Source organism: Paralichthys olivaceus, chromosome 16, assembly GCF_024713975.1.
Source record: "Paralichthys olivaceus isolate ysfri-2021 chromosome 16, ASM2471397v2, whole genome shotgun sequence".
NCBI classification, from domain to species: Eukaryota; Metazoa; Chordata; class Actinopteri; order Pleuronectiformes; family Paralichthyidae; genus Paralichthys; species Paralichthys olivaceus.
Genome location: NC_091108.1, coordinates 8,749,115 through 8,773,973, shown reverse-complemented (window position 1 = coordinate 8,773,973; position 24,859 = coordinate 8,749,115). Strand labels below are relative to the sequence as shown.

At 41.8% G+C, this 24,859-nt stretch overlaps 1 protein-coding gene across 14 annotated transcripts in view; it reads right to left on the bottom strand.

The window, feature by feature from the left end:
- LOC109638845 (adhesion G protein-coupled receptor L2-like) overlaps positions 1–24,859 on the bottom strand; it is an 87,529-nt gene that overhangs the window by 27,786 nt on the left and 34,884 nt on the right. For 10 of the 14 annotated variants that reach the window (XM_069511130.1, XM_069511133.1, XM_069511131.1 and 7 more), the window contains exons 3-8: positions 20,031–20,244; positions 15,941–16,050; positions 13,864–13,878; positions 11,884–12,684; positions 3,265–3,564; positions 1,600–1,700 (exon numbers count right to left, since the gene is read on the bottom strand). In XM_069511130.1, the coding sequence (XP_069367231.1) occupies positions 1,600–1,700; positions 3,265–3,564; positions 11,884–12,684; positions 13,864–13,878; positions 15,941–16,050; positions 20,031–20,244 (1,541 nt within the window). The remainder of the gene's footprint in view (positions 1–1,599; positions 1,701–3,264; positions 3,565–11,883; positions 12,685–13,863; positions 13,879–15,940; positions 16,051–20,030; positions 20,245–24,859) is intronic. The other 4 variants (XM_069511125.1, XM_069511137.1, XM_069511138.1 and 1 more) reach the window with 1 other exon arrangement.

The following is a 24,859-nucleotide window of genomic DNA, read 5'->3' as shown; positions in this document are numbered from 1 at the left end:
GGCCTGAGATGATGGCTCTGCGATGGGAAGCTGAAATAATGTATCCCACATACACCTCAGTCATAATTCACCGCAACAGCACAGCTTGTTCAGAGGGAAAAAGTCATTATGTGCAGAAATAATGTGAGAACAGGGTTTTGCATGTTTAGCAGGGGACACAATAGACAACTGGGATGCAGGCTTAAGAAGAAAAAAAAACAACACTACTTGGAAGTAATGATAAGATGCCAGTGTGTGTACTATCATCTGTGATCAGTGTAATCCAGCACTGATGATAAGTGCTCTAATTTTTGGCTGCACCCACTCACCACCAATCTGCCATGACCGAACCATGACCCAATTTCACACCACATACTAATTTTACACAGTACATAAGATACCAGTCTTCATTGTATGATGCCTCTGCAGTTAATATACAAGGAATCCACGCCCATTTTTTACGTAGAGGAAATGAAGATGCAGAGACAACAATCACAATGCGACTTCAGGATGCCACTGTCAATTAAACCCTACATACAGCGAGCTGATCGAGCATTCACTTCATATCATACAGATCATAATTACGAGTGGCTGAGTGGGAAGCCAATGTTTGTACAATTCGACCTCCAAGGTGCAATTCAGAGACGGATATATCTGGAATTTCTCACAGCTACAATATTTCCCACTTGGCAAGAAGAAAATACACAAACATGTGCGAACAAACCTGGGGCACAATGGCTCCAAAACTACAACCAACGGCAACTGAATTAACACAAAATCCAATATCAACACTAATTCAATCAGCTAAGCTAATTACACACAGTTTTATCTGGTTTCTCTTATTAATGAGCAAATATGCAAGAATTAAAAAAAATACCTCACTACGGATCCAATTACTTCTGTGTCACTATAATGGGTGTAAGAAACTTGGAATAATGCCTGAACAATACTAAACTGGAAAAACCACAATATGATACGGGAACAGCGTGAAAGGGTTTTTCTAAAACCTGAATAAATGTTTGGGGTTTTCTGTGTTTTTTACGCATTGTCGTTTTGGAGAGACCAATCAAACACTAAGCAGATTTGATCTGCATACAGATTTTTTTGAGCATACGAAATTCTATCACATTTTAAACAGAACATGATGAAAAACCATCTCAGAATTAGCAGCGCTGCATGGAATTAGGCTCCTTCATTCATCATTTCTGCATTTCTCTAAATGCCTATTGACAATACCCATGAACTCTGCATGAACCCGCTGCATTGAGGAGGTGTTTCTCCAGCGTTCTGCATGACGCTACAGTCTGTGCCTGCTACTAAAACTCTCTGCATTAGATTTGTACCTGCAGTACTGTGGACAGTAGCAGGAAATGACTGATTTTGTGAGTCAAGGTAACTAACTGCAGTACTTCACATTTACTCCTGAAGTTTAGACAGCTCCTTTCTTTCTGCTACCACACTGCATCACCACACTTTGTTTCAGTGACTGACCATTTCTCTGCTGGAATAATAAAAATACACCAAGGAAATGGGTCAAAAGCTGTGACACGGGCCTTTGTTTTGGCTGCATAACGCACTTGTTTCCTGCTATATTGTGTAAATGATACATTGCCGGCTCACCTTTTGTGCCACTTGAGTTACCCAGTGGGAAGTGCAGTTGCTGAGGTCCGGCCCTTTGGAGCACCAGGTCCCTGCCACAGTGCAGAGGAAGGAGGCGATGCCTGCAGTACCACAGAGTAAACACAGCCGTTGGAGGGAAGCCAAAGCCAGACTCACAAAAAGCTTTCTCCTGCTGAGTCGTCATTCAAACACACTCTGTCACTGGAAACTGACTGTTTGGCACCAGCAATAATATACAAACAATTTCAAAGCCTGAAAGTTTAGAGAAAAAAAAAAAAAAGGATACTAAAAGAATATCAGGTTCCAACAGAAACAGTAGGCACTGCTTTGTTATTGTCATTAAATAATTCACAACTGTAAACATTTCATATTTTCTCATACTTATCGTATCTAAATAAATAAGTTAAACTCCTAATGAGTAATTTTACACACATAATACGCTTAGATTTCTCTTCCTTTTTTTCACCCTCACAGAGAAAACACTGTCTTCTACTTTGCTTTCATCCTCCAGTATCCCTGCTTTGTGTTTTGACAGCGCTGTCACTCTGTGTGATAGGGTGTTAAGGTAACTTGTGAGAGATTCCTGTGTGAGTATCATTGTCAACTGAACTGTCATAACGACCATCAGCACAACGTCCTCACTGTTGATTTCCTATTCTCCTCCAGGAGGGATTTCAACTGCAACTGTGTTGTCCGGATTTGGTTAAGACAATTAGTCGACAGTGGATTTTTGGTGTTTTTATGGTATTTTAGAACTTCCCAAATGCCGTCAATCATTTTCATTAGTTCCTCTGATGCCGTGTTATGCTTTATTTTTCAGGATGAAATTGGTTTCAAAATTACCCACAGGAACAATCGACCCTGTGCCATTATATTTAAAAAAATTGCTTTTGACCTTAGGCTCTAATCATGCTATTGTGATGGCCCAAGAGATTCTCGTTTGGTATTTGACATGCCCTCTAGCTGAAGTGTCAAAGACTCAGTACATATAAGCAAAGATGGGAACAGCAAATTAAAACCCCTCAGTGAGAAAAAGTACAGTAGCAGCTACGTTCAGAATCTTTGAAGCTTTGTTTCTGATCATTTGTATGCTGTCAGTGTGCTTTTGACTGGAATACTTGATTGTTAATGGGGAAAAAAAAGGCTAAACCTGTTTACACCCTGCAGAGTAACACTAGATTATCCAAGATGGTTAAAAATAGCTAGAAAAAATAACAGTAAAAAAAACGATAGCCTTGTAACTTTTGGTTGTTGTTCAAAAATTGCTCTTTCAACTATATGGGAATATTTGAGGAAACAGTTTGTGCTGGTGTTGTGTTGGATTGCACCAAGATATGACTTCGGGTTATTATGTGTTGTGCACCTTTCAACACCACGGATGCTATGAACACATCATTTTTGTTTCCTGGTATGTTACGAAGGAGGGAGTATGTCTCCTTGTTATGGGAAATAATGAGTGCACTTAATAGGGATTTTCTTTTTATAAGCATTTGGACATCACTACAAAATGACGAATTCACCATATAGTGAACTATATAAAGATTAGTGAGTGATTTCAGACACAGCCTTTGTCTCTTCTTGAAAGAGCAGCCAGTATCAAACTAAAACTACAGCTAAAGCCAATAGTTGGTTAGCTAAGCACAGTCCCACCAGATGGTGGCCTACCTCTGGTCCCTTTGGGGCAGGGCCTCTCCACAGTGGTCCCAGTGTGGGTCTGGGGCCAGTCGATGGCCCTCCTCCTGGTCGCCTCGCAGAAGCGTCTGGGTGTTGGCGGCAGCTCGGGGACAGTGGGCTCAGCTGTACTCGATCCACGACCGTCCTCAAACGGATCTCTTCCATCTCTTGGATCTGCACCTGCCACTGTAGTGTCACCATGGCCCTTAAGTGTGGACGCAGCGGTGGTGGTGAAAACTGTGGTGGTCTTTGGCATGGATGATGCGACGGAGAAATCTTCAATGGTTGGCCCTTGAGTGAGAGAAGAATAAAGCTTTTAGAGCTCAAGTCATAAACGTCCTTGTCTTGAACTCATGCCCTGTTTTCGCTGTGGGGAAACTGCAACTACTTTGACTCCTGTGGCTTGTTATTTGTTACGAGAGCAACTGCTAGTCATAATACCTGGAAAGGAAAAGCTTCATGCTGCTTTCACTTGCAATTTCCCCTCTTTTCTGGTCTTTAGCTGTACAAAATCAAGGCAAACCTGCCAATGTGTCTCTATCTGTCTCTCTCTATTCTTAGTTTACTTCAGAAAAGCAGTGGTGCTCGGGCATTCTCTGACAGAGCAGTGATTTCTTCCCAACAGAGTCAGTACCTTGGGCTGATTAAATGTCAACAATCAAGACAAAGCCTGCCTGCATTTTACTTATTTTTCTGCCTAGTTCATCTCTCTCACTTTGATAAAGCTGGTGTGCAGAAGGAAAACTGCATCGCCCCAAACAGAAACCATACATCAGCGATAACACAACCCTGCTGTATTCAATTCGCACCGACCCTGCAAAGCAAATCTATGTTTGAATGAGCACAAGCTCATGATCAAGTGCATTTGTGTTTTCTCCATCGCTCAAGTGCGCTCAAGCTTCAAAACTCTGTGAGTGTAGATGGATGTCTGCTGAGAGAGCCTGGATAGAAGTAGGAAATGAAAGCAGAAATAGGAAATCTATACGTTTTATACAGTGTGAATTGCCAATATGAATAAAATGAAATGTCTACGTGGATATACAAGGCTACTTGTCTCCCGCATGAATGATCTTACATTTTTACTGACAACCACCTGATTGTATTTGGAGATAAAAGCACCTTCCCACAATGAGGTCTGCCGTTATGAAAGGCACTACAGTGTTGTCCTCAGCTTCCCCGGGTGCTTCTGGGAAAAATGCAATATCATGCTATCTGACACTCCATCATCAAACACATATCTCCATTTCCTGAGAGAGAATGGTGACAAAGTCCACATTTCACATTGCGCACTCATCAGTCATTCAGGGAAATCTTGGAGGTTTTTTTTATTCCAGTGAAACATCTGGGTTTATTACAGAGCTGATATGCGGTGGTGTGGGCAGGAGGCCTCGGCAGGGAGGGAACAAGGATCCTGTTATGGTCACTGAAGAAAAAATGCAAACCTTCAAACCAACCTGCACTGCAGCTGAATTGTGACATTTTACTCAGTGACCTTTTCCACTGGCAGGAAGCCCTGGCTAATTACCTACTTATTCTGTCATTGTGTTTCTTTCACCTACATTTTCACAGGTTGGCTCGGACAGCGTGGCTGCGAAAGTAAGAGCTAACACGTACGGGACTTGGGCGGATGATCAGAAAGCCTTGGTTAGCACCCACCATCTTTCTCTTTTTACTTTTTTTTGGAAGATATAGAATCAATTTAATTAAAAAGAAAAAGACAAATAACCCTGACCAGGCTACAACAACAGTACAACACTGCGACTACAAAAAGAAGGTTAAAAAATATTCCTGCAAATATATTACGTATTAGAGGTGAAGATTTTATATTGACTCTGGGAAAGTGACATGATTCATAGGCTGACTCTGTTAATTCAATATTTGTATATAATGCAATGCGAGGGTGAGTGGAATTGGTTTTCAGATTATTAAACTTCTCTGAGCAAACTTTTGCTTTTCCACATGCTAATATAAAAACCTAATGTGCTTGCATCACCTGATTAACCTGCTCCTGAGATCATAGTAATCCAGCTCAAGCACCTATACACATTTCCTCAAATTATCATAAATTCATAAATTATCACAATTTCATCACAAAAGTTTAGTTCAGTTTGGACGTTTGTTTTTCTTTCATGGTTCTTTATCCATCGAGGCATATTTGATTTGATTTTAACTGTATATATATATATGATTCAATCAATTTGGAGAAGGTGTTAAATATATATACAAACAGTATATATTTGTGTGTGTGTTTGTTTGCCAGAAGAATATAAATAAATGAATAAATGTTTAGGACGGATCACCAGGAAACTTGGAATGATGCGTTGTCATTAGGTTTTTGTTTTTTTTATTACTTTTCGCTAATACCGTGATTATTATTTATTACTGATTTTTGTGTACAATTTGGTGCAGTTTGATTTAAAAAAACATCCAATGGCCCTAAATAGTTATCTATTCTATATATCTCGATCACTATTTTAAAGGGTATTGAATTTACTTGTTGAACCAGAGCAAAGAATGAAACCGGAGATTTTAAAGCTTTTTTTTTAGTATTTACTTGTTTTCTAAATTGCTTCTTATGACTGATGGGAATTCCAACATGAAAACACAATTACCTGCAAAACTGTAAGTTGTGGTTTTTTCACACGAGAGAGAAGTTCTTTTTGTCTGTGTACTTGAGTCTTGGAAAATGTTGCATATCATGGGCTCATTAATGAGATTAATTGATAAGGAAATGAATCAACGCTTGCTGCCCTAATTCCCTTGATCACTCACAAACCCCAACGGAGAGAAGGGCTTAGAAACATTGAGACAACACACAGAATTTTAGTTTGTGAAAGAAGGACTGAGATATTTCGCACTGTGGGACAATTGGTCACTGTGTCTTGGATGTTCACGCTTTCAGGCAGAATGGTGGAATTATATCGTGTTAATTAGCAGACACTCAGATGTCGCCTGAGTGATTTTTTTTTCCTAATCAAAGACAAGATAAAATCTTTGTGCATGTTTATAGTCAGCGTGTCTCGGGCTCCACATCAGAGAGTGATTGTGACTAACATCAAGAACATCAAATACACAACATATCTTTTCAATACTACATCAAGTAATGTGCTTGTCAGATGCATCTGTGGGCTTATTTTGATGTCTCTGTACCATGCGCTACAATTTTCTTTTGATGGCGGAGAGAAAATTCCCCTCCAGTGAGAGTGTGTCCTCCGATAGCACTGTGAGAGGGCTGCACCAATTAGCTGCCATTTCTCTCAAGAGGCTGTGAAGTCACTCTTTATGGGCAATCTGACACCGAAGGCATACTGTCGCCATATGCTGAATAATACCTCCTTGTAAATAATGGAAGAGTTTGAGATTGAACACTTGACAAACGGCTGTCACGAGTCTAAACAGAGCACGTAAATTAAAACAGAGCTAAATAGGAACGAAAGCCATTATGGAGGATCATCAATCAAGACATGAAGATGAGGCAGGATTAGTTTTATCACTTTATTGCCCCCCGGAGTCATTTACATATCAACGAGGATGATGACAAAAAATATTAAACCATAATCAGATGATAACAAGCTTTGATATTCTGTTCGTCCTTGTTTTTATACATTACACTGCTACACTTTTTGAAAAAAAATCTCACATTACACATATCTACCTGTCAACACAAACTCTAGGATGAATGGATCATAAGCCACCTAATACCTAATATTAGGGACGTGTAATGACAGCTGGCAGCCAAATATAAGCTGTTTTAATTGGTTTAAATTCTGGAGATGAATCACCTACAAGGCTAATCCTCCCAGTACAATAACAAATAGTCATATTTAGTTGTAAGGAAATATGCAGCGCTCGGTTAAAAAGCAGGGATCCATTTCGACAGCATTTGAAATGACAAGAAAATGAGATGAATGGTGCAAGAAGAGTAAACACACCATATGGTACTGCAACTGTAAGGCTTGCAGCTGGTGTGCTGAGCAGAAAGAATGAAAACACGGAGAAACTGCTTCTTCTAAAAGTTCAGAAATATGCCAGTAAAACTTGTCTGTTTAATCCCTGAGTGTAAAAACATTGATTTATTGTTTTATGGTGGGTTATGTGGGTCACATGACTTCAAGATCGAGCAAGAAGGGAAATGGTGAGAACCGCATAACACAAGCTGTCTTTGAAAAATTGCTAAAATCTTTGTCTAAAATGAGATAATGCAGTAATTAAGACTACTAAAATATAAAAACTATAATGATGGGAGACAAAGACCGAGATAAAATAGAACCTTTTCCATACAAACAACACTGGCAACACAAGTTTGAGTTAATCTAATTTTGGATTGTGAAATGTCTTCGTCGGTCACCAAACTAAAGGTGTCCAGCTGCTCTGTTGTGTAGACGATAGACCTCAATACTTGCCTGTAATTATCAGACAACACAGATAATGTTCAATAATCAATCCTGAGAGAAATAATCCGCTGATTTAAAAAAAAACAAAGTCAACAATGTCAGATGGCAAAACACTAACAAGTCAGTTTGCTGGAGTAATTGGCCAGTGATGCAAAGTGCATTTACTCACATACCATGCTTATGTGTACTATGTACTATGCAATTAAAGTTTTGATGTACTTGTACTGCACTTTCTGAACTACATTTCTTCAACAGCTGGAGTTACTTTAACTTTACTGCACAATGTAGAAACCTCCATCTTTCTTAGTGACCCTTGTCTAATATTGAGCTATAAAAGTTTTATTTTCTTAAAACAAGTTAATACAAGTCAGCTGGTTATAGGACATTTGCCGTTTGATTTGAATCTACTTGTTTCTACGTTGGACTTTTACTTTTGGTGGCACTTAATGTACATTTTAATGATAATAGTTTTTCTGAAAGTTTGAGTTCAGGGTTTTACTGCAAGTTAATTGTCATTTTTACCCAATGGATGAGCAAATCTAAGAAACAGCTTCAAACCTTTAATCAGACTAACAGGCAATGCTAATGAGGCTTTATATACAGTACCTGTGCCGTGTGCCGTGCCCATGTGTCTTCATTGTGTCTTTATTCATTGAGTTTAACTCACTAACAAGACTGTCTCCGAGGAGAACTGAGTAAGAGCTACAGTTAGTCTTTTCTCCTCTGTACCTAGAGCCAGTGCTGGTAATTAATGACAGGGAAATAAATCCCACAAGACATGAATTTTACATAAGGCTGTTTATCTGCTTCATTCAAGCCTACATGACGGGAGCACACAGCTCGGCATGCAAGGCAAAGGGGCACGAGATGATTTTCTCTAGTTTCTGATCCAACGCTGAGGACTACTTGATCATTATTCCTGCTAAATGAAAAACACAAGTTGTTGTGAAATTGTTTGCAGGCCTCGCTGCTTTACTGACAGTTGTTCTTAAAAGAGCAGCAGACAGAAAAAACTCTCAGCCGGACATATCCTGTGTCTGTGTGGGGGTAATTCATGAGACCTGAAACTGAATACTGTGGAGCAGCCGACGTAGCGCAGTCACAACTAGACAGTCTGAGTCAGAGGGAGGTGGCAAAGCTGTAAAGACACGAGCATGAAGACAGGAAAATATATGTGCCGACAGAAACACGCTGTAAGCGAAAAGACCAAAACTCCCTGTCATACACGGCTGTAAAGTCCGCTTAAACAATTTCCTGCCATAATTCAGCAAGAGGGCCAATTAGAGCTCCTCCAAATCTTCTGCTTTGCTTCAGCCTTTATTTCTGTTGCTCAACATCATGCTTCAGAGGGTGGAACACAGGCTTAGTAAATGATACATCTATAAATGTCCCTCGTCTTGAATGCTAACCTGGAGGCGTCGTTCTGGGATATAAAAGCAAACCCAAGTGCAGCGAGGTGCACAGCTGGGTTTAGCCATAAAATGGCTGAGCAGAAAAAAAGAAAACATCAGCTTTGTGATGATAGATAGTGTATGTGTGGCATGCGGGATATGAAATAGCATTTTATCCCTGACATTTCACTCCAGAGTGGAGTCCACTTGTGCTCACTGCTAGATACCAGATTTTTGAAAGTGGCTCTGCCTTTCGGACAAAGCCATTAATTTTATGCCTCTCGTCTTTATGGTCTCAGATCAATTCCACCTCAAACGGAAATTAATTTTCTCCTTTCTCTCCTTGTTAGTCTGAAATGCTCTCTGCAATTACGACTCTTCTGATTGTTTCTTTTTCTGAATTCATTGGACTGAAATCCATTAATGTCTTTGCACATCACAGAGAATGCATTACCTTTGTCCCTCTATGTTTTTGCAGTTGTGAGCACCTAGGTGTGCTTTTTATTGGCATGTGCCTCTTTCAGAGAGACCTCTGAGGAGGCGGACTCTTTAAATATTGATCATTGCTGTTTTGTGTTCACAATGCATTAGCAGAGCAGAGACGTTTTCTTTAAACGCGTGTGAACTGTTTGGAACAATAAGCGGAGAGATCAATATGGGGAATGCTCTCAGCTAATCACTTCAAGCATGGCCAGAATTAAAAAAACCCACAGTGTGGCAAACCCTATATGCGAAGTAAAGGAATTGCAGACAACTTGCTAAGGTCAATTATGTTCTGCTTTGATCACTTTGCAAAAACTCTCCTAATATAAACTCCTAATCCTGCTGGCACCCCAGCGCCTCTCTGGGATGAGCATTACAACCAAGGTTGATGCTTCTGACAGAAAAGGACACTGACACTTCTCGTGTTACACTAGTTCTACAAAGCAGAGAAATATACTGGGTTTGGTGTTTGAGGTAACTTCACTCTGCGGTCGATGAATCTTAATGGGAACAATTAATTTCCTTTACGCCTCAAGTGCCCCTCAGTTTCAGAGAGGGAGACATTATTTCAGCACCATTAGATTACCCTGCAGAATAGGTTGTTTAATTCAACGCCATATCATGGGCAGCGATAAATCCTAATAGCTACACAGCAAAGAAGTTAAAGGTGTAGGTCTGAAAAAAACTAATAAAGAAGATCCAATTATTTTCAAGTGTCATTCACAAAAGGCCGGCGTGGCGCTGGTCGCAGCATCTCGAGATGCCTCCTCTCTCTCCTTCTTGAACTCGCAGCATTTGAAAATGTTCCAATAAAACATGGTTAATGATCCACGGTGACAAGTTCTGCTGCAAAGATTTATTTCTAAATTGGATCCTAATAAGAAAACAGTGGCAGGAAACAGGTACTTAGAATAAAGAGTAAAATGAACAACTGTTATATATTGTGTTGTGTTCCTGTTCGAGCAGCAACACTGTGCCTATGTGGTATTTATGTTTACCGAGCCATTACAGTAGCTGAGAGAGCATATTAAACCCTTCATTGAAAATGCTCTGTGATAGCCACTTCTCCCAGAGCCTCCTTTAAGACAAGGAGGGTAATTATGATAATTCAGCTGTTAATTACATTTACATACATCAGGACGTGAACAGTTGAGCTGGCAGTTTGCATGCATGGAGAACTCATTAGAATTGGAGTATTTTTCATATCTGCTCTAACGTACCCTTAATTGAAGCTTTGCCTGTTCTGTAAAACAGACACAAACTCTGAGCTCCCCCTTGGGTGTCGAGTTATTGCGGTTGGGAGATTCCAGGGAACGGCAGGAAAACAAACAGACGTGTTGACAAGAGGGCAGAGTTCAGGAGCACACAGACTCCATTGAGACATCAACACCGACCCCCCTTCAACAGCGCAGGTCAAGAATCAGATTTCCCCCCTGGCAAACCCCCTCCCGAATATTCAGAAGTTAAAAATCATAACCTAATCCGGACCAGTGCTCAGGGGCAACCCGAGCCTCTGAAATGACGCCAAGTCGGGTCACGCTCCTTGTTTCCCCACTTGATAAAGGAGACTTAGCCTGGCTCTGTGGGATAAGGTGGCTGCAGTCAGGTAATTAAGCCCATTATCAGCTTGATGTAAGGTCACTGTGTGATGACACGTATGTCACCTCTCAGCACTACACCGATTAATTTAAGCCACTAAACGCCTGACAAGATTCTTCACTGTAATTTATCTCCTACCTGTCATTCTCCTACTCTAATTCCCCATGTGCCATATAAGTCATTCACTCTTTATCCTGGTGGTTTTACAAATGTTTATCACACCACAATAGAACGGCGATTATCTCCTGATCATTTTCAAAAAATGGCTTCTGCGAGGTTGCTGAGGTAGCCATGGCAACACAACTCGAAATCCCACAGTAAGCATGAGCGGATAACCTCTGTCACACTGTGCACAATACTTCTCCAACGTATTCCCAGCATTAGGGGAAAGTTCGGGAGGGCAGTGTTCATAATGGTTTTGAATAAGGCCCGAGATTAAAGAATTTGATAGGGTCCAAGATTCAGCTGGAGTGAGTGCCTCTGCTTCCCTCATGGTAATAAAGAAGCTGATTTTTTTGCACTGCTGCAATGCCACTGGGACCTATCCCTCATTCCAAGGTGAATCTGTAATTTCTGTCTGCAAATGAGCCCTTTCCCCAAGACTAACACAACCCTCTTTCCTTTATCACACCTGAATTGCAACCAAAATTAAAAGGCAGCCATCTGTGACATCCCACGTTGCAGCCAAACAAGAGAAGAATAACACAAAGACAATGAGCTAAAGAAAATGGAGCAGCTCTCACCTTCGGCGGGATCCGGCGGCTTGAAGTCCAGGTCGTAGCGCAGGATGTAAAAGTTATTCCACACGTACAGCTGGTTGTCCCTGGGGTTGTAATCCACAGCGGTGATGTACTGGTACTGGTTGGGGAAGAGGATGTCGGTGTATTCGCCGTGGCTCAGCTTGGTGTTGTATGTGTAATCGATTTGGCTCCTGCTCGCCTCGCTCTCGTTCTCTTCGTAGGTTGAGCGCACCACGTGCAGCACGCCGCACACCATGAAGGCGTTCGAGGCAGAGCGCTTGTCGTATGCCGTATCCCACGTGGCCTCAAAGCGAAGCGTGTACGGGTTGAGCTGGCTCACCACAATGCGTCCATTGTTCTGTTCGGTGGCATAGATTACCCATAAACCCCTCTCATCTACTGCCAGGTCAATGTCTGTCTTGCCACCCCAGCGGTAGGGTGAGGTGTCGTGATAGTTGGCGTTGTTAACAATTGCTTCGCCACTTTTGATGCGTGTGCGCAGGTCGAACTTGACGATGTTGCGGGTGCGTTCCTTATTGAAGAAGATAGCGCCGTCGTAAGCTACGAAGCCTGTCCCATCCACACGGTGCGGCAGTTTATATGTGGTCGTCTGGCGACCATTTTTGAAGTCCTCCAGAGAGGCGTACTCGATTAGGGTGTCAGTGCGGTATGGTGTCCAGGGCATGAAGAAGACTTTGTCTCCAGCCTGCAGAGGGTCTTTGCACCACGACCCCGCCTGCTGCTCTGCCTCGAACAAGTAGGTGGCCTCTCCTACACCCTTCAGAGTCCCAGGACAAATGAAAACTAGTGACAGAAAGAGAGTGAAACAAAATACAATAAGGCCAAAAGTTAAACAAATACTGTGCATGACACATTTGACATGCATCATTCTCGCTGCTGTACAACTCAAGATCAGGGACTGTGAATTTGGAGGAATACTTTAACTAGTGCTTGTGTTACTACCGCTAATGAAAAGGGGGGGGGAAAGAAACCAAATGAATGTGTCATAGTGATTATTTCAGAATGATAAATGTGACGTTAAGAGAACTTGCATCTCAAGGGTCTGCTGCTACATCCTAACAGAGACGAAATAAAATGAGAACCGAAAAAAAAAATTCCTGCAAATGAAAGACATGGGAAATGGGAGAAGTAGAGTTCACAAGTTGTTTTTTTTTCTAATACCAGCATGTCCCTGTCGTCAAATGCCACATGAACAACTGGGAATATGGAGACACTGCACATGCATAATCACACGACTGAGGTCATAAACCAAAATGGTAAGGGAACCGACTTCACATCTTGTGATAAGAGTGAACAACAGGTTGTCAAATGGTGGTGGTGGCAGCAAAGCAGAGGGAAAATGAAAGTGGAGGTTTTGGGAATAGATCGAACAGTGCTGAAGGATTTTTGCTACTTCTGTGGCAAATAAACAAGAGTAACCACTGATGGGTGAGGGAGGCCATGGCAAGGTTCCCATTTTGATAGTTTTATAATAATTGGTTCTGGATAAAAAAGGAACACAGTGAATTGTTTTCTTTTCAAACTTTTTTTCTCAGTCTGTGCCAATCTCACTCAACCATCACTGCTATTTCACATCACGTGCTATGGGTGCAGTGGAAATTGGGCCAAGCAATCTACAAACTGAGCCAACTAAGAATATATACACACAACTAGTCATTCTTCAAGGGTTAATACAGTGCTAAGCAAGAGTCCCTGGAACAAATCAACACCGAACAGTTGGTGTTTTCTTTCACGTTGTTGGGAGGGGGTGGAAACTACATTGGATGAGCGTGGATGTCATTTGAAATTCTGTTTTGGAATTCATTTGGACTCCATGGGTGCAAACAATCCTCCTATGGGTTTAGCATTTGACAGGAGAGGCAATCAGGGGGGGGGGGGGGGGAGACGTGAGGGGAGCTGTACTCAACACCACAGAACAAGGAGCTGAAGGAGGGGGAGGGAGGGACCAGACCACTCATTTACCTTTTTGCTCCACTTCTATTTCAGGCATTGGAAAAGAAAGCGAAAAAAGAGTGCAAAAGGGAGAGAAAGGTTATCATGAGACAACTACCAGGTACAAAGAGGAGAATTAGTCGGAGGATATGACCGTGAGGTGAACTGCGGTGCTGCTTTGAGAAGAGGAGCTGGAGGAAAGAGAGGGATGTTTGTTAGTGAAATGGCCTCTCGTCCTAGGATCCAAAACAGGAGAGTTATAACTTGAGAAGAGCAAAGTGTCATGCTTCTCAGCGTGTTAAAACTTTTCATTCCTGCGGTCATTAACTGCCAACAAAATAATGCATCGACCACCCGAAAGCAGAATAAATCCCTCTAAAAATGCATCTGCTAAGTGGAGGGAGAGAGAGAAAAAAAAAATCTGAAAGTCCTGGTCATACTTCAATGGATTAGAGTTATTTTTGGCTTGTATTGACTGAGGGTGGAGTTTGTTCGAACTTCATAAACACAAATCCAAACTCGATTCCAAACTCGCTCGCCCACACACGATAAACATGACACGGTGCTAATATTACAGACCAGAACTCAACTTGAATGAGCCAACGAGAGCAACAGCACATTAGATGATGGATGAACAGTCGCTCTAATATGGAGGTTTTTTTTTTTTAGGCATGTTGAAGCTGCGTACACAGGGTGGAGGGAGAGGGGGGGATCTCTGAAAGATTGGAAGCTAAAAAAAAAACGAGAGCCAAGAGGTTAGTGGGGGGAAGGGAGGCAGGAGGTAAAAGGGAGGTCTGTTTGAAAGAAGAAAAAGAAGAGATGAATATTTCAGAAAATGTTTACAATTCATCAATTAAATACTAAGTGTTTTAACAGGCAGGGATGAAGGTTAGATTTGTACTCATAGACTCTAAAATACCCTTTTGAGGTAGACTAACTCAAATCCGATTCCAGAGACATAGTTTAAAGTAGTGCCGGCTTTAAACAACTCTACAGTGCGTTTAATTAAATCATCCAAAGACGAGAGCCGCTCCATGACCGTGTGCAGAGATTTGGTTAATCTGAGAAAAAGATGCAGAATCATCTCACAGTTTAAGGATTTTAACTCCAATATCCTCTGTAATATGTTTCCACATGATATTACTGAATGTTCTGTACTGATGTGAGACCAATAATGCACTTCTTTCTCTATAATCTCCATTTTTATCTCAGCAAAACACTATAAATCTGTAGTTAATGCAATTAGAACCATTCAGAGAGTAAATTCACCCAAATTACACAGATCCCAGTTCCCCCTGGTCATCACTAGACACGCATATAGTTTTGGTTTTAAGAAATATCTAAGATTTCTTTCTTTCTTTCTTTCACCAAGCAAATACAATAGATGTTAAAAGAATGTTGTTTGAGGTGCTCACAGCAGAGAAAACTAACATTTTTACAGGGATCACATCTTCTGCAGAGTATAGTTCCAGTGGAAACTGCTCGCAGCGAAGTCTGTAGAGCAACACAAGCTCGGTTTCTGGAGAGAGATTTTACTGATGCTTTTTTAAAAATGTCGTGTTTTTTCATGCTGTTAGCACCACGAGCAAAAATGCACAAACTAGCGTTGTAATGATGTGGAGGCACAAATCTCAGTTTGATGAATCTGAAAATTCTTGGGCTGAGTGCAGACACCGGCTCGGAGAGAGCACACTGACAAGACACACGTTTCATTGTAAGCCATTAGAGAAGTAACATTAATTTAGTACAAGAAGATTTGTTTGCCAATCGGAAACCAAACCAAAACTGTAAAGGCATTTATCTTAAAACTTAAAAGCAAAACTAACTGAGAGGTTAGATTCCTCAAGCGGTAAGAAATGTTTTTTTTTATAATTGGGGTGAACTGACCCTTTAAATGACTGCAACGCGTTATTTTTCAACATAATTTCTAATTAACAATGCTAAAGTGTTCTTCCAAATACTCCCACGAGTTGAAGTGTCATCTGTAAAACAAAGGTATTCAGTGTATTTGCAGAGGCTGCAGTTATAGCACATATCTGTCTATTCTACAGACACTTCATTAACAGACAGTGAGAGTTCAGTGTGTGATTAGGATGGCGATACTTACTATAGGGAACACACTCATACTGGACCTCTAAGTACTTGTAGGTGCCAGGGCATGGATCAGGAAAGACATCAGAGCCAGTGACAACCACACACTGCGTACGGTTGTTGCACCTAGAAAAGATTGACCAGAGATTTCATCATGACTACCCACAGCAAGGGTGCTCGACAAAGACAACATTAATAACACACAGGGCGGGAAAAGTTCATCGTTATGGCTACAATGAAATTGATGAAATCCCGGCCGGGCCTGTCACATATGCATTCTAGTTTAAACCTTGGTAAACAGAGAGAGGAATGAAAATATTAAGGCAGCGTAAATGGATGTGCGTGGGAATGATAATGATTAACCGAATGAGAGAGCAGCTACAGGCATGTTAGGAATTAGCGATGGTATTTCCTTTAACAGCGTCCTTATGCCGCTATTGAAAGGGAAGACATTCATTAAAACACACTACAGGTGGCGGTGGCATGACTGGACTGGAATGAGTGACCTCCGCTGAAACGGAGCAGCTCCGCTGCATGTACACGACAGAAGCGGTGTGAATGGGTCGTTTCAATGAAGTCATTAGTCTTTTCCTGTATGAAATGATTTCCCTCAGCAATTGAGCAGTCTGATATTTGAACTGGAAAGTCACAGCGTGTGCATGTGTGTGTCTGCAGATGTTTCAGGGTGCATAAAAAAAGTTCAAGTAAAGAGGGAGAGGGGGGGAAGGAAAGCAGAGGACTGAGTTTGTGTAAATACTGTATACGGTGAAATTGGCTTCACTTCAATCAAGCTCTCTCAAGGCCGAGGGATTGAGGATAAAGTCAGCAGAAGCAAACAAGAAAAAAACTGGCACCAAAATAGGACATTCAACAATTTGCAAGCTTGAGATAAATATTTCAGAAGGTCAGTAGCAGTCATGCAAGTTGGACATATATTTTAACATCGGACATGACATTCAAAGAAACATTAGTAATTTAAGAGGCTTTCTGTGGCTGCCAAATGGGTTCGTGCTTCACAACAACAACATTGAACCTCGTCTGCGTACTTTGCGTAACCATGCAGGTTTTTAAGGTAAAGAATAAAAAGGGAAATGTACTGTATGTGCATTAAGCAGAGCTACATTCAAAATCCTGCTTTGCATTTTAGTGACAAAAACCCATCCTTTGCAACTAATGGATTATTTCCCATTAAATATGAATAAAAAGGTGCAGAGCCCATTATGAAGTTAACAAATAGCATTAGCATCATCAGTGATGGTTTAAGCATCACTGACAATAGGGTGTCAGCTGCACTTAAGAGATTCTCCGTTATGGCTTCACTACAGTCAGAGCTGCTGCGAGGGAGGCGGGTCACTGCATGAACATGTGAACCGACTGACACCAGATGAGAGCATCGCTTAAAATGCACGGAGAGAGATGCTATTTCATTATTTGATTTAATATTTTTAGAGTTTATACGTCTGACGGACACTAGTCCCCAGTCATGGAAAATACATTTACTCAAGTACTGTACTCATGAATAATTTTGAGATACCTGTCGCTCACTTTAATATTTCATTTTATCCCAGTTTGTGCTTCTACTCACGTCATTTCTGACGACAACAATGTTCTCTGCCCCACTACATCTCCCTGACAGTTATAGTTACATTTAACATACAAGCCATTGTATTGACTACATTGTCATGGAGTACCCAAGTGTATTGTAAGTATATAAAATTAGCTTCACACCTCGCAATACAATATTAAAGTACTGCTTCCAGGCATCTGTAACAATAATCCAATAAGGAATTGCATAGAATAATATACTTTGAAGCGGTAGCAGTACAGTATGTATAGTAAACTTTAGTACAGTACCCTTATAGTTTGACTTCAGTAATTTTATTTTTACATAGTATTTCCTTTTACTTAAACCTGAATTAACTCAACCTTTGGGCTCTTGGGGGAAGCATAACAAGCTGTGAACATAACGGCAAAGTGCTGTGTTGTTGTTACGGCTAACGTGTTAGTTTGGAGTTAGTGCTCGGTTGGAAGTGTCACTTTTGATTACACCACGTCATTTGATCTGCAGTAAATAAAAAGGATCTGAATACTCTGCAGATTTCTTCAAGATTCAAGCTGTAATGATTCACTCTGGCGTTTATTCTACTGTAATTTTCAGATGCTCCTGCCTTGGAGAAAACGGAGATGTTGTTGCTAAGCGTTTTAACACGCTGCCTCTGTTTTAAACTGCTGCTGAAATCACCGGGTGTAATCTCTACTGCACTGAGCACAATCTCAGATTCCTTCTCTTTTTTCATTTAAAAGCTGCATCTATAAACCGGTTGAAGAAGTATTCTGTTAGTTTCACTGGGTCAGGGGACAGGTTTCCATCGATATAAGGAAATGCAAGTGAGCAGAGCAATCTTATTTGGAGTTTACTGTGGGTGAATAGTTTGTGTACTGACACAAAACATTGAGGCTAGCAGAGAGAGAGACAGGTCTGACATAGAGTCCATTTACAGTCCATGTCTGAGGGCGGGGGACCACCTGAATATTAAACAGGACCAGTGACTTCAGTTGCCATCAGTTCCTCCATGCATTTTTAATCCAGCCACATTTTTGTCAACAACCAAATATTTTACTTGACAAAACACTTTGATGTAGACATTGTAGAAAATCAAGCAGCCTGATTCCAGACTGGTTGTTTTTGATGTGGAGAAACTGATTAATATTTTTTTTGTCGCAATTTCAAAACCAACAAAACTGCCACTCTGTGCGGCAGACTCCCCACTGTGCCTATCTCAGCCAATCTTGGTTAATATGTTTGTTTACTGTATCTGCCTGCAGTGCTTTTGAATTTGTTAATCTTCAAGATGTTGGCCGGGCATTGTGGTGCACTTTAAAGAAACTCCTTGTTTTAGTTTACTGCAGCCTGAAGGAAGAGTGATTGGGGTCTCCCAAAACTTTGTGACTGCTTTAACATCCCTGGTTATCACATCAACCCTAATTACGGTCAGGAATCCGCTTCCTCTGATCTGATTCATTAGAATAATTCCAATGATTAAGGGCTTGTGCTGTAGCTTGTGGTGCAGAGTCTTCTCAAAGCTTTTCGCTCGCACACTGCCTCCAGGGAATCTTCTGTGGAGATAAGTTTGAAGTGCGGCTTCAGCAAGTGAGAGTCAGTCTTGTCAACAGACGCGGTGCACAACGTAGCAGGTTGCAGTAGAACTGAAGGACACGGACACAGTCAGCGATGTGTTGCTGTATGAGTGCACTGGGACTGGGCTGTAAATTTAGAAAGACAGGGAGAGACAGCGGGGCTCGATCTTTTTTTCCGTGAGCTATTCTGTGGTGCTGCACCTCGTCATGGGAGTAAAGAAGTGAATCAAGGAGGGAAAACCCCACAGGAGTATGATGGTGGGTGATGATGCTCAGAAGTTAGCTGAAAGGCTGGGGCTATGTTAGGACAGAGCAGTGCATTAGAAGATGAACTGCACTGGTTACTATTCATGAATAGTTCATCCAGTGCCCTTCAAACACACACAGACACACACACACCTCTAGGGGCATGCAGCAGTCGAGCTGAAGTGTTGCTGTGCTGTCGTTTGACAGCGAGGCAGCATCCTGTGAGATGGTAACCGGCATAAAAGGCACGATGATGGGCATTGCTCACTACCTGAGGCAAAGTCACTTCAATTGCAGTACAAGTGTTTGAACAAAGTAAGCCCAATATTCCAGATAGGGAATTAAGAGGGTGTCTTTGTGACTCGTGTCTCTGAGCTACGCTGATTATGACTCAAACAGCAGCAACAACATGAAGCTGGTGCGAAGAGCGCTGCCACACAGACGTCAATTCCTGCCTGTCAAGAATTAATCTGTGCCCTAGTTTTCTGAATTTCAAAATGCCACCTACATAATCTAGTCAATGAAAGAAAAAAAAACGTGAAAAGGTGCGAGATGTTGATTAATTGTCCGGCGTGTGGGTGGATACAAGAGCAGGGTGATGATTTAAACATTTCTCTTTGTGTGCAGAAATGTTGGTCGCAGAGAGAAAAAAAACATACTTCTGCTCCTCAGCTCCTGGTCATGGTTTTGAAATATGATCCCTCCTCTCCCCAGTGTTTTACCTTTGTGATATAATCTTGTAGGCATCAGGGAGGTAGCAGTTGACGTTCTCCATCTGAAATGGGTCAGCGTCACAGATCTTGTCATCAGTGCGGCCGTAGTTGGCCGTCTCGATCATGATGACATCACTCCCCGGGCAGCGGAGATCAATTGCATATCCTTCACATGAGAGCTCTCTCCTGACCAACCCAAAGGGCAAGGCTGCACGGCTGAACCCTGACGTACACAGAGACGGAGAAAAATCTTGAGGCACATAAATAAAAAATTAATGAGTTAAAGGGTCACTGCTTCAAGACAATAAGGCCACACATCGTGCAGAAAAAATACACTGGTAAAAAGTAAATAGGCAGCAGCAGTCCAATGTTTACCACAGTTTTAAACAGACGGGCCATTACACGCAATACAGGAATGGTGAAAGACGAAACAATTCATCTCTCCATCTCTCTGTGGTCTTGGATGTTGGCTAAGACATCGAAATTGTAAGTCACTGGAGACCAGTGGTAACCTCATAAATTCTTGAGCAAATAGAAAAGCTACAGAGCACCAGGAAGGTCTCCACCTAGAGAACATCCACAGAGGGGCCAAACCTATGTGGACTGAGAATAGTTTGTTCTACAGTCATACATGCCCTTTCCTTTGCTTCTTTTTGCTTTACTCGCTCTGTAAAGTGAGATAGAAAAAAAAAGAATCCTGGCAGAATGGAGTGTAATATAATCTATTTTACAGTGTCGGCGATCGAAGAGGGGACTGGTCTGGAGTCCACACGGGAAAAATCTATACACGGAGCGCAGCAGATGGGAGTGCAGCCAAATAGCTCTACTTTGGGGGAAAATTACTTATTTCACACAAATCTGACCCCTAAGCAATAAAATGTCTTGTCACAGATAGATGTGGAGATTCGAAGAGAGAAAAATGTCATTAAAACCCCCAAAAGAATGAAGGAAGGAGAAATCCATTATCTGAGGTTAAAGCGATCTAAACATAAAAAAGGAGCACTGAAAATCTGGGAAAACAATTAGTGAAAATCTAAGTACAACATGCAAATGTGTTCCATTTTAGAAGTGCAAGGAGAGCGCGGCATGAACCGTCAATAATCGCCATAGTTTGGAGCAATAGTGGGTCCCTGAGGGGGCAGTAACCATTTGTATTTTCTGCACTGCTCTCTCCTAATTAGCCCTCCTTTCAGCCTGTTACCTTTTCCATGCTCCCATTGGCTCCCGAGCATTGTGATGTTCGAACACTTACCACCCTGGGTTCACTTTGCCCCCTCACTCTAATTATGCTCACACTTTTGACAGCCGGGGTCTTACGCAATTAGCATTGTTTGAACTGCTTGGAGCTGAAGTGATTCCGACTTGAAATCCGTACCCTGAAACCCCCCGACCCACATGTGTGCTAGTCATTTCAGCCCGCTGTGCCTGGCTCACTTGTATGATATTCCATGTCAGTCTGCACGTCAAAAACAGAAGACACAGAGAGCTGCAAAATACAATGTTGAAGTCATCGCCTATTAGGAGTAACGTCTGCACACACTAGTCCTGGTGGCAGTATCACAAAATAGGAAACTAATGGTATAAATTCTCTGGCACTCGGCCACAAGACATTTCATTATAATACCGTGATCTATCTAATGGCCAGTAGATTCTGCTTAGCTGGAGTGTTTATCACCTCATTAGGAGACGTCGGTGTAGCCGCACCATAAGTGGAGGGCTGTGGGGTCACTCCATCTATTCCAATAACCTGTACAATTACCTGCACCTTTCAGAAAACCTGTCCAGGGTGGTGGATGATAAAACACAGAGTGAAGTCGCCGGCTTTACTGCGAAGACTAATGATTGTTCCGCCTGCCATTCCTCATGGAGGGAGTGACGGGTTTATCACGGCAGCTACAGAGAGCAGACAGAAAGAATGCATTTCATGGAGTTTTAAAATTCTGAGCAGAGAGACCGTCATTGGGCTAAAACACTCCCTTACACACACACACACACGCCATCTGCCTCCATTACCTCCTTCTCTGGCTGTCCACTCCCAACTCTGCCCATCTATCAGCTCACTATGGCATGATGGCATGCTACTGTCAACACAGACCAAGCGATTGATTAGGATTGTGCCTCACTGGCCTCCTCCTCCCTTGCCTGCATAGATCTCTCTGGTCATAGGCTAACACTACATCAATTAGGGGGAGTATCTAGACTGTACTGGCGGCCTTAAGAACAAATTGCTTCTTCTCCAAACTGCATATAGTCTCTGTCTCATTAATGACTTTCTTGTCAGCTTGTAATTGTGCAAGTAATGACAAATCTGTCTAGAAATTTCAAATACATATATATATAAAGGAGTATTTTTATGCTGTGCAGGAGGAAGAGGAGGGGAGCTGAATTCAAGGGAATGTACTTTGGTCGGCTTAACTGGATATTGCTTGAGATCTTAGGATTGAAGCACAGCTAGGGAGGAAATACCTTGCGACAACAAAAGGTTTCTGGATGTAGGTGTTGATTTTCTGGGTTTAGACAAGTTTTGCGAGAGATCTCGGAAAGAGGGGATGATTGTTTGTGTGCACAAGTGTTAGTGTCTTAAGGAAGTATGAAAAGCTTTTCATCTCACGTTCTGTGCTTTGTTTGACTGCTCAACTTTGCAGCAGTTGAATTCTGCGACAGAAGGGCACCAGCTGCAGGGAAAACAGTGTCAAAAAAACTGGAGGGGGATAAAAAGTCCACAACAAGATGCATGTGTATGAATTTGAGAAAGAAAGAAAATGAGCTGCACTCTCAGTGTCTGTACCTCAGATTAACATGAAATTACACAATCACTGAGGGAACTGAATAATGCGTTATTGAGAGCATTTAGTCAAATTGCCATGGTAACCACTTTGACTCAGTCATAATTGGCTGTGATCCCTATTCCTGGCCTTGTTGACACAGAGCCTTATCATGTATTCTGGTCAGTGAGTGACTGCGAGGAAAGTAGCTTTTCAGATTCCTCCCCCTGACCTGCCTGCTAAGCTGTCTATTGAGCTCAAGAGAGCAAAGCAGAGGCCGGGATCACTTCTCAATATGTTGCATTCTGGGAGTTTTTCTTCTGCTACCGTTGGCAGCCTTTAATTCACTCCCAACCACCACACCCCCACCCCTCCAATCCCTCATCATACATATTTTGTTTTCTATCAACACCCTTGAAATTGGAAGTGGCACTGTGGCTCAGATGGACACATCTGAAAACATTCAAGAGTTACACTTGGTGCCTTTTAAAAACCCTGGAGATGAAACAAAAAAATAATGGAGGGGTTTTTTTTGTGTTGAGATATTTGTCATTTTGTGGCTGTGCCAGACCAGTACACATATATTGGGGTTAATCTCTGCTGGGCTGTGTCCTGATCAACCTTTAACCCTAACAATTCTAAAGGACATAAAATGGTGGGAGGAAAAAAAAAAGTGGAGGAATGTTTGATCAGTGTTAAAAAGAAAAAATCTGGGCCAGTTTTGGAGGGTAGACAGAGTGGAGAGGGCTGGAACAGACAGAGAGCAAAGGCGTTGGTTGACGCTTGTCATCCTCCATTAAGGTTCCTTTGATTGGCCTTTGTGGTTCTGAAAACGGCAAACAGCTGCATGCAAATGGCCCTGTTTGCCCAAGGCTGGCCCCCATTGTTCTGGGCTTGGGTTTGACAGGGACGCTTTCTCTGCAGCATAAAGGAGGGTGTAGCCTTTAGTCAAATAAGAGTGCCCCCACCGTGGTCACAGCAGGAGTACTTCAAGATTGTTTGTCTTTTTATGTTGTTTTATTCCTTATATTACTGGTAGCCAACATCTTCGGAAGAAAGAGAAGATCTTAGAGTCAAGCTTTTCCTCCAACAGCAGGGGATGCCTCCATAATCCAATATCCGGACTGACAGAGAGGCCATATAGCATGTTCTGCTCAGGTGGAGTAAAGATTTTCAATGGGAATTTATGAAGTGGAAAAAAAGAAAAGAAAAACCATATATAATTCCAACTATAAGGAACTGCTTCATAATTTTTTCCCCCAGTCTCTTTGTTCTTTACCGCAGTATTTTCTAATCTGTTCCATGACACACTTTGATTACTGGCCAAAGGAAAAAAATGCCTAAATAATAAAATTCAAGAGACCATTGTGGTGAGGGATTTCATGTGGAAAATAAGACAATAGGACTCTTAAAATGTCTATGCACATATCTCTAAGATGACGAACTGAGCTGGATTAATTCACAGCACGCACAGTCTACAGTTCCACATCCCTAAATTTGTAAGGCGTTCAGTGCTGCAGCCTTAAAAAATGTGTGACACGTGCACTACCTGACTGCCCATCAGACGTGAGACACACAGGAGCAAGGTGGAAGATGAGAAAGGACATTTGGGATTCACAAAATAACACCAGCTATTCAAACACAGACAACACCCGAGAGCTCCTCACTATGCCACAACGGCTCATATTTCATATCAACTGTCGAAGCGCGGCGAAACACTGAAAATCTACTTGGACATATGGCACCATTTCCCATGACACTTTAGTCCCTGCTCTGGTCTACCTTGCTGGGAAGTGTTTCTAAAGACAGTGTCAGACATAACCACAAACCCCAGGGCTACACCCGCCTTTCCCAGACAGCTGCTATCAGAGACTCTTGATTCCGATATAAGGATGCTAAAATAGAAACTGGCACTATAGGGCCGAGTCCATTTGTGGTTAGACAAAGCGCTCTAAGTCGTATCCATTTTCTCTTTCTGGTGATGTATGAATTCAGTGTTGCCACCTCAAATTCCAAAGCCATCATTTGTATTCATGGCAGAGGACTGTTCTGTAATTTATCTCCCGTTTATTT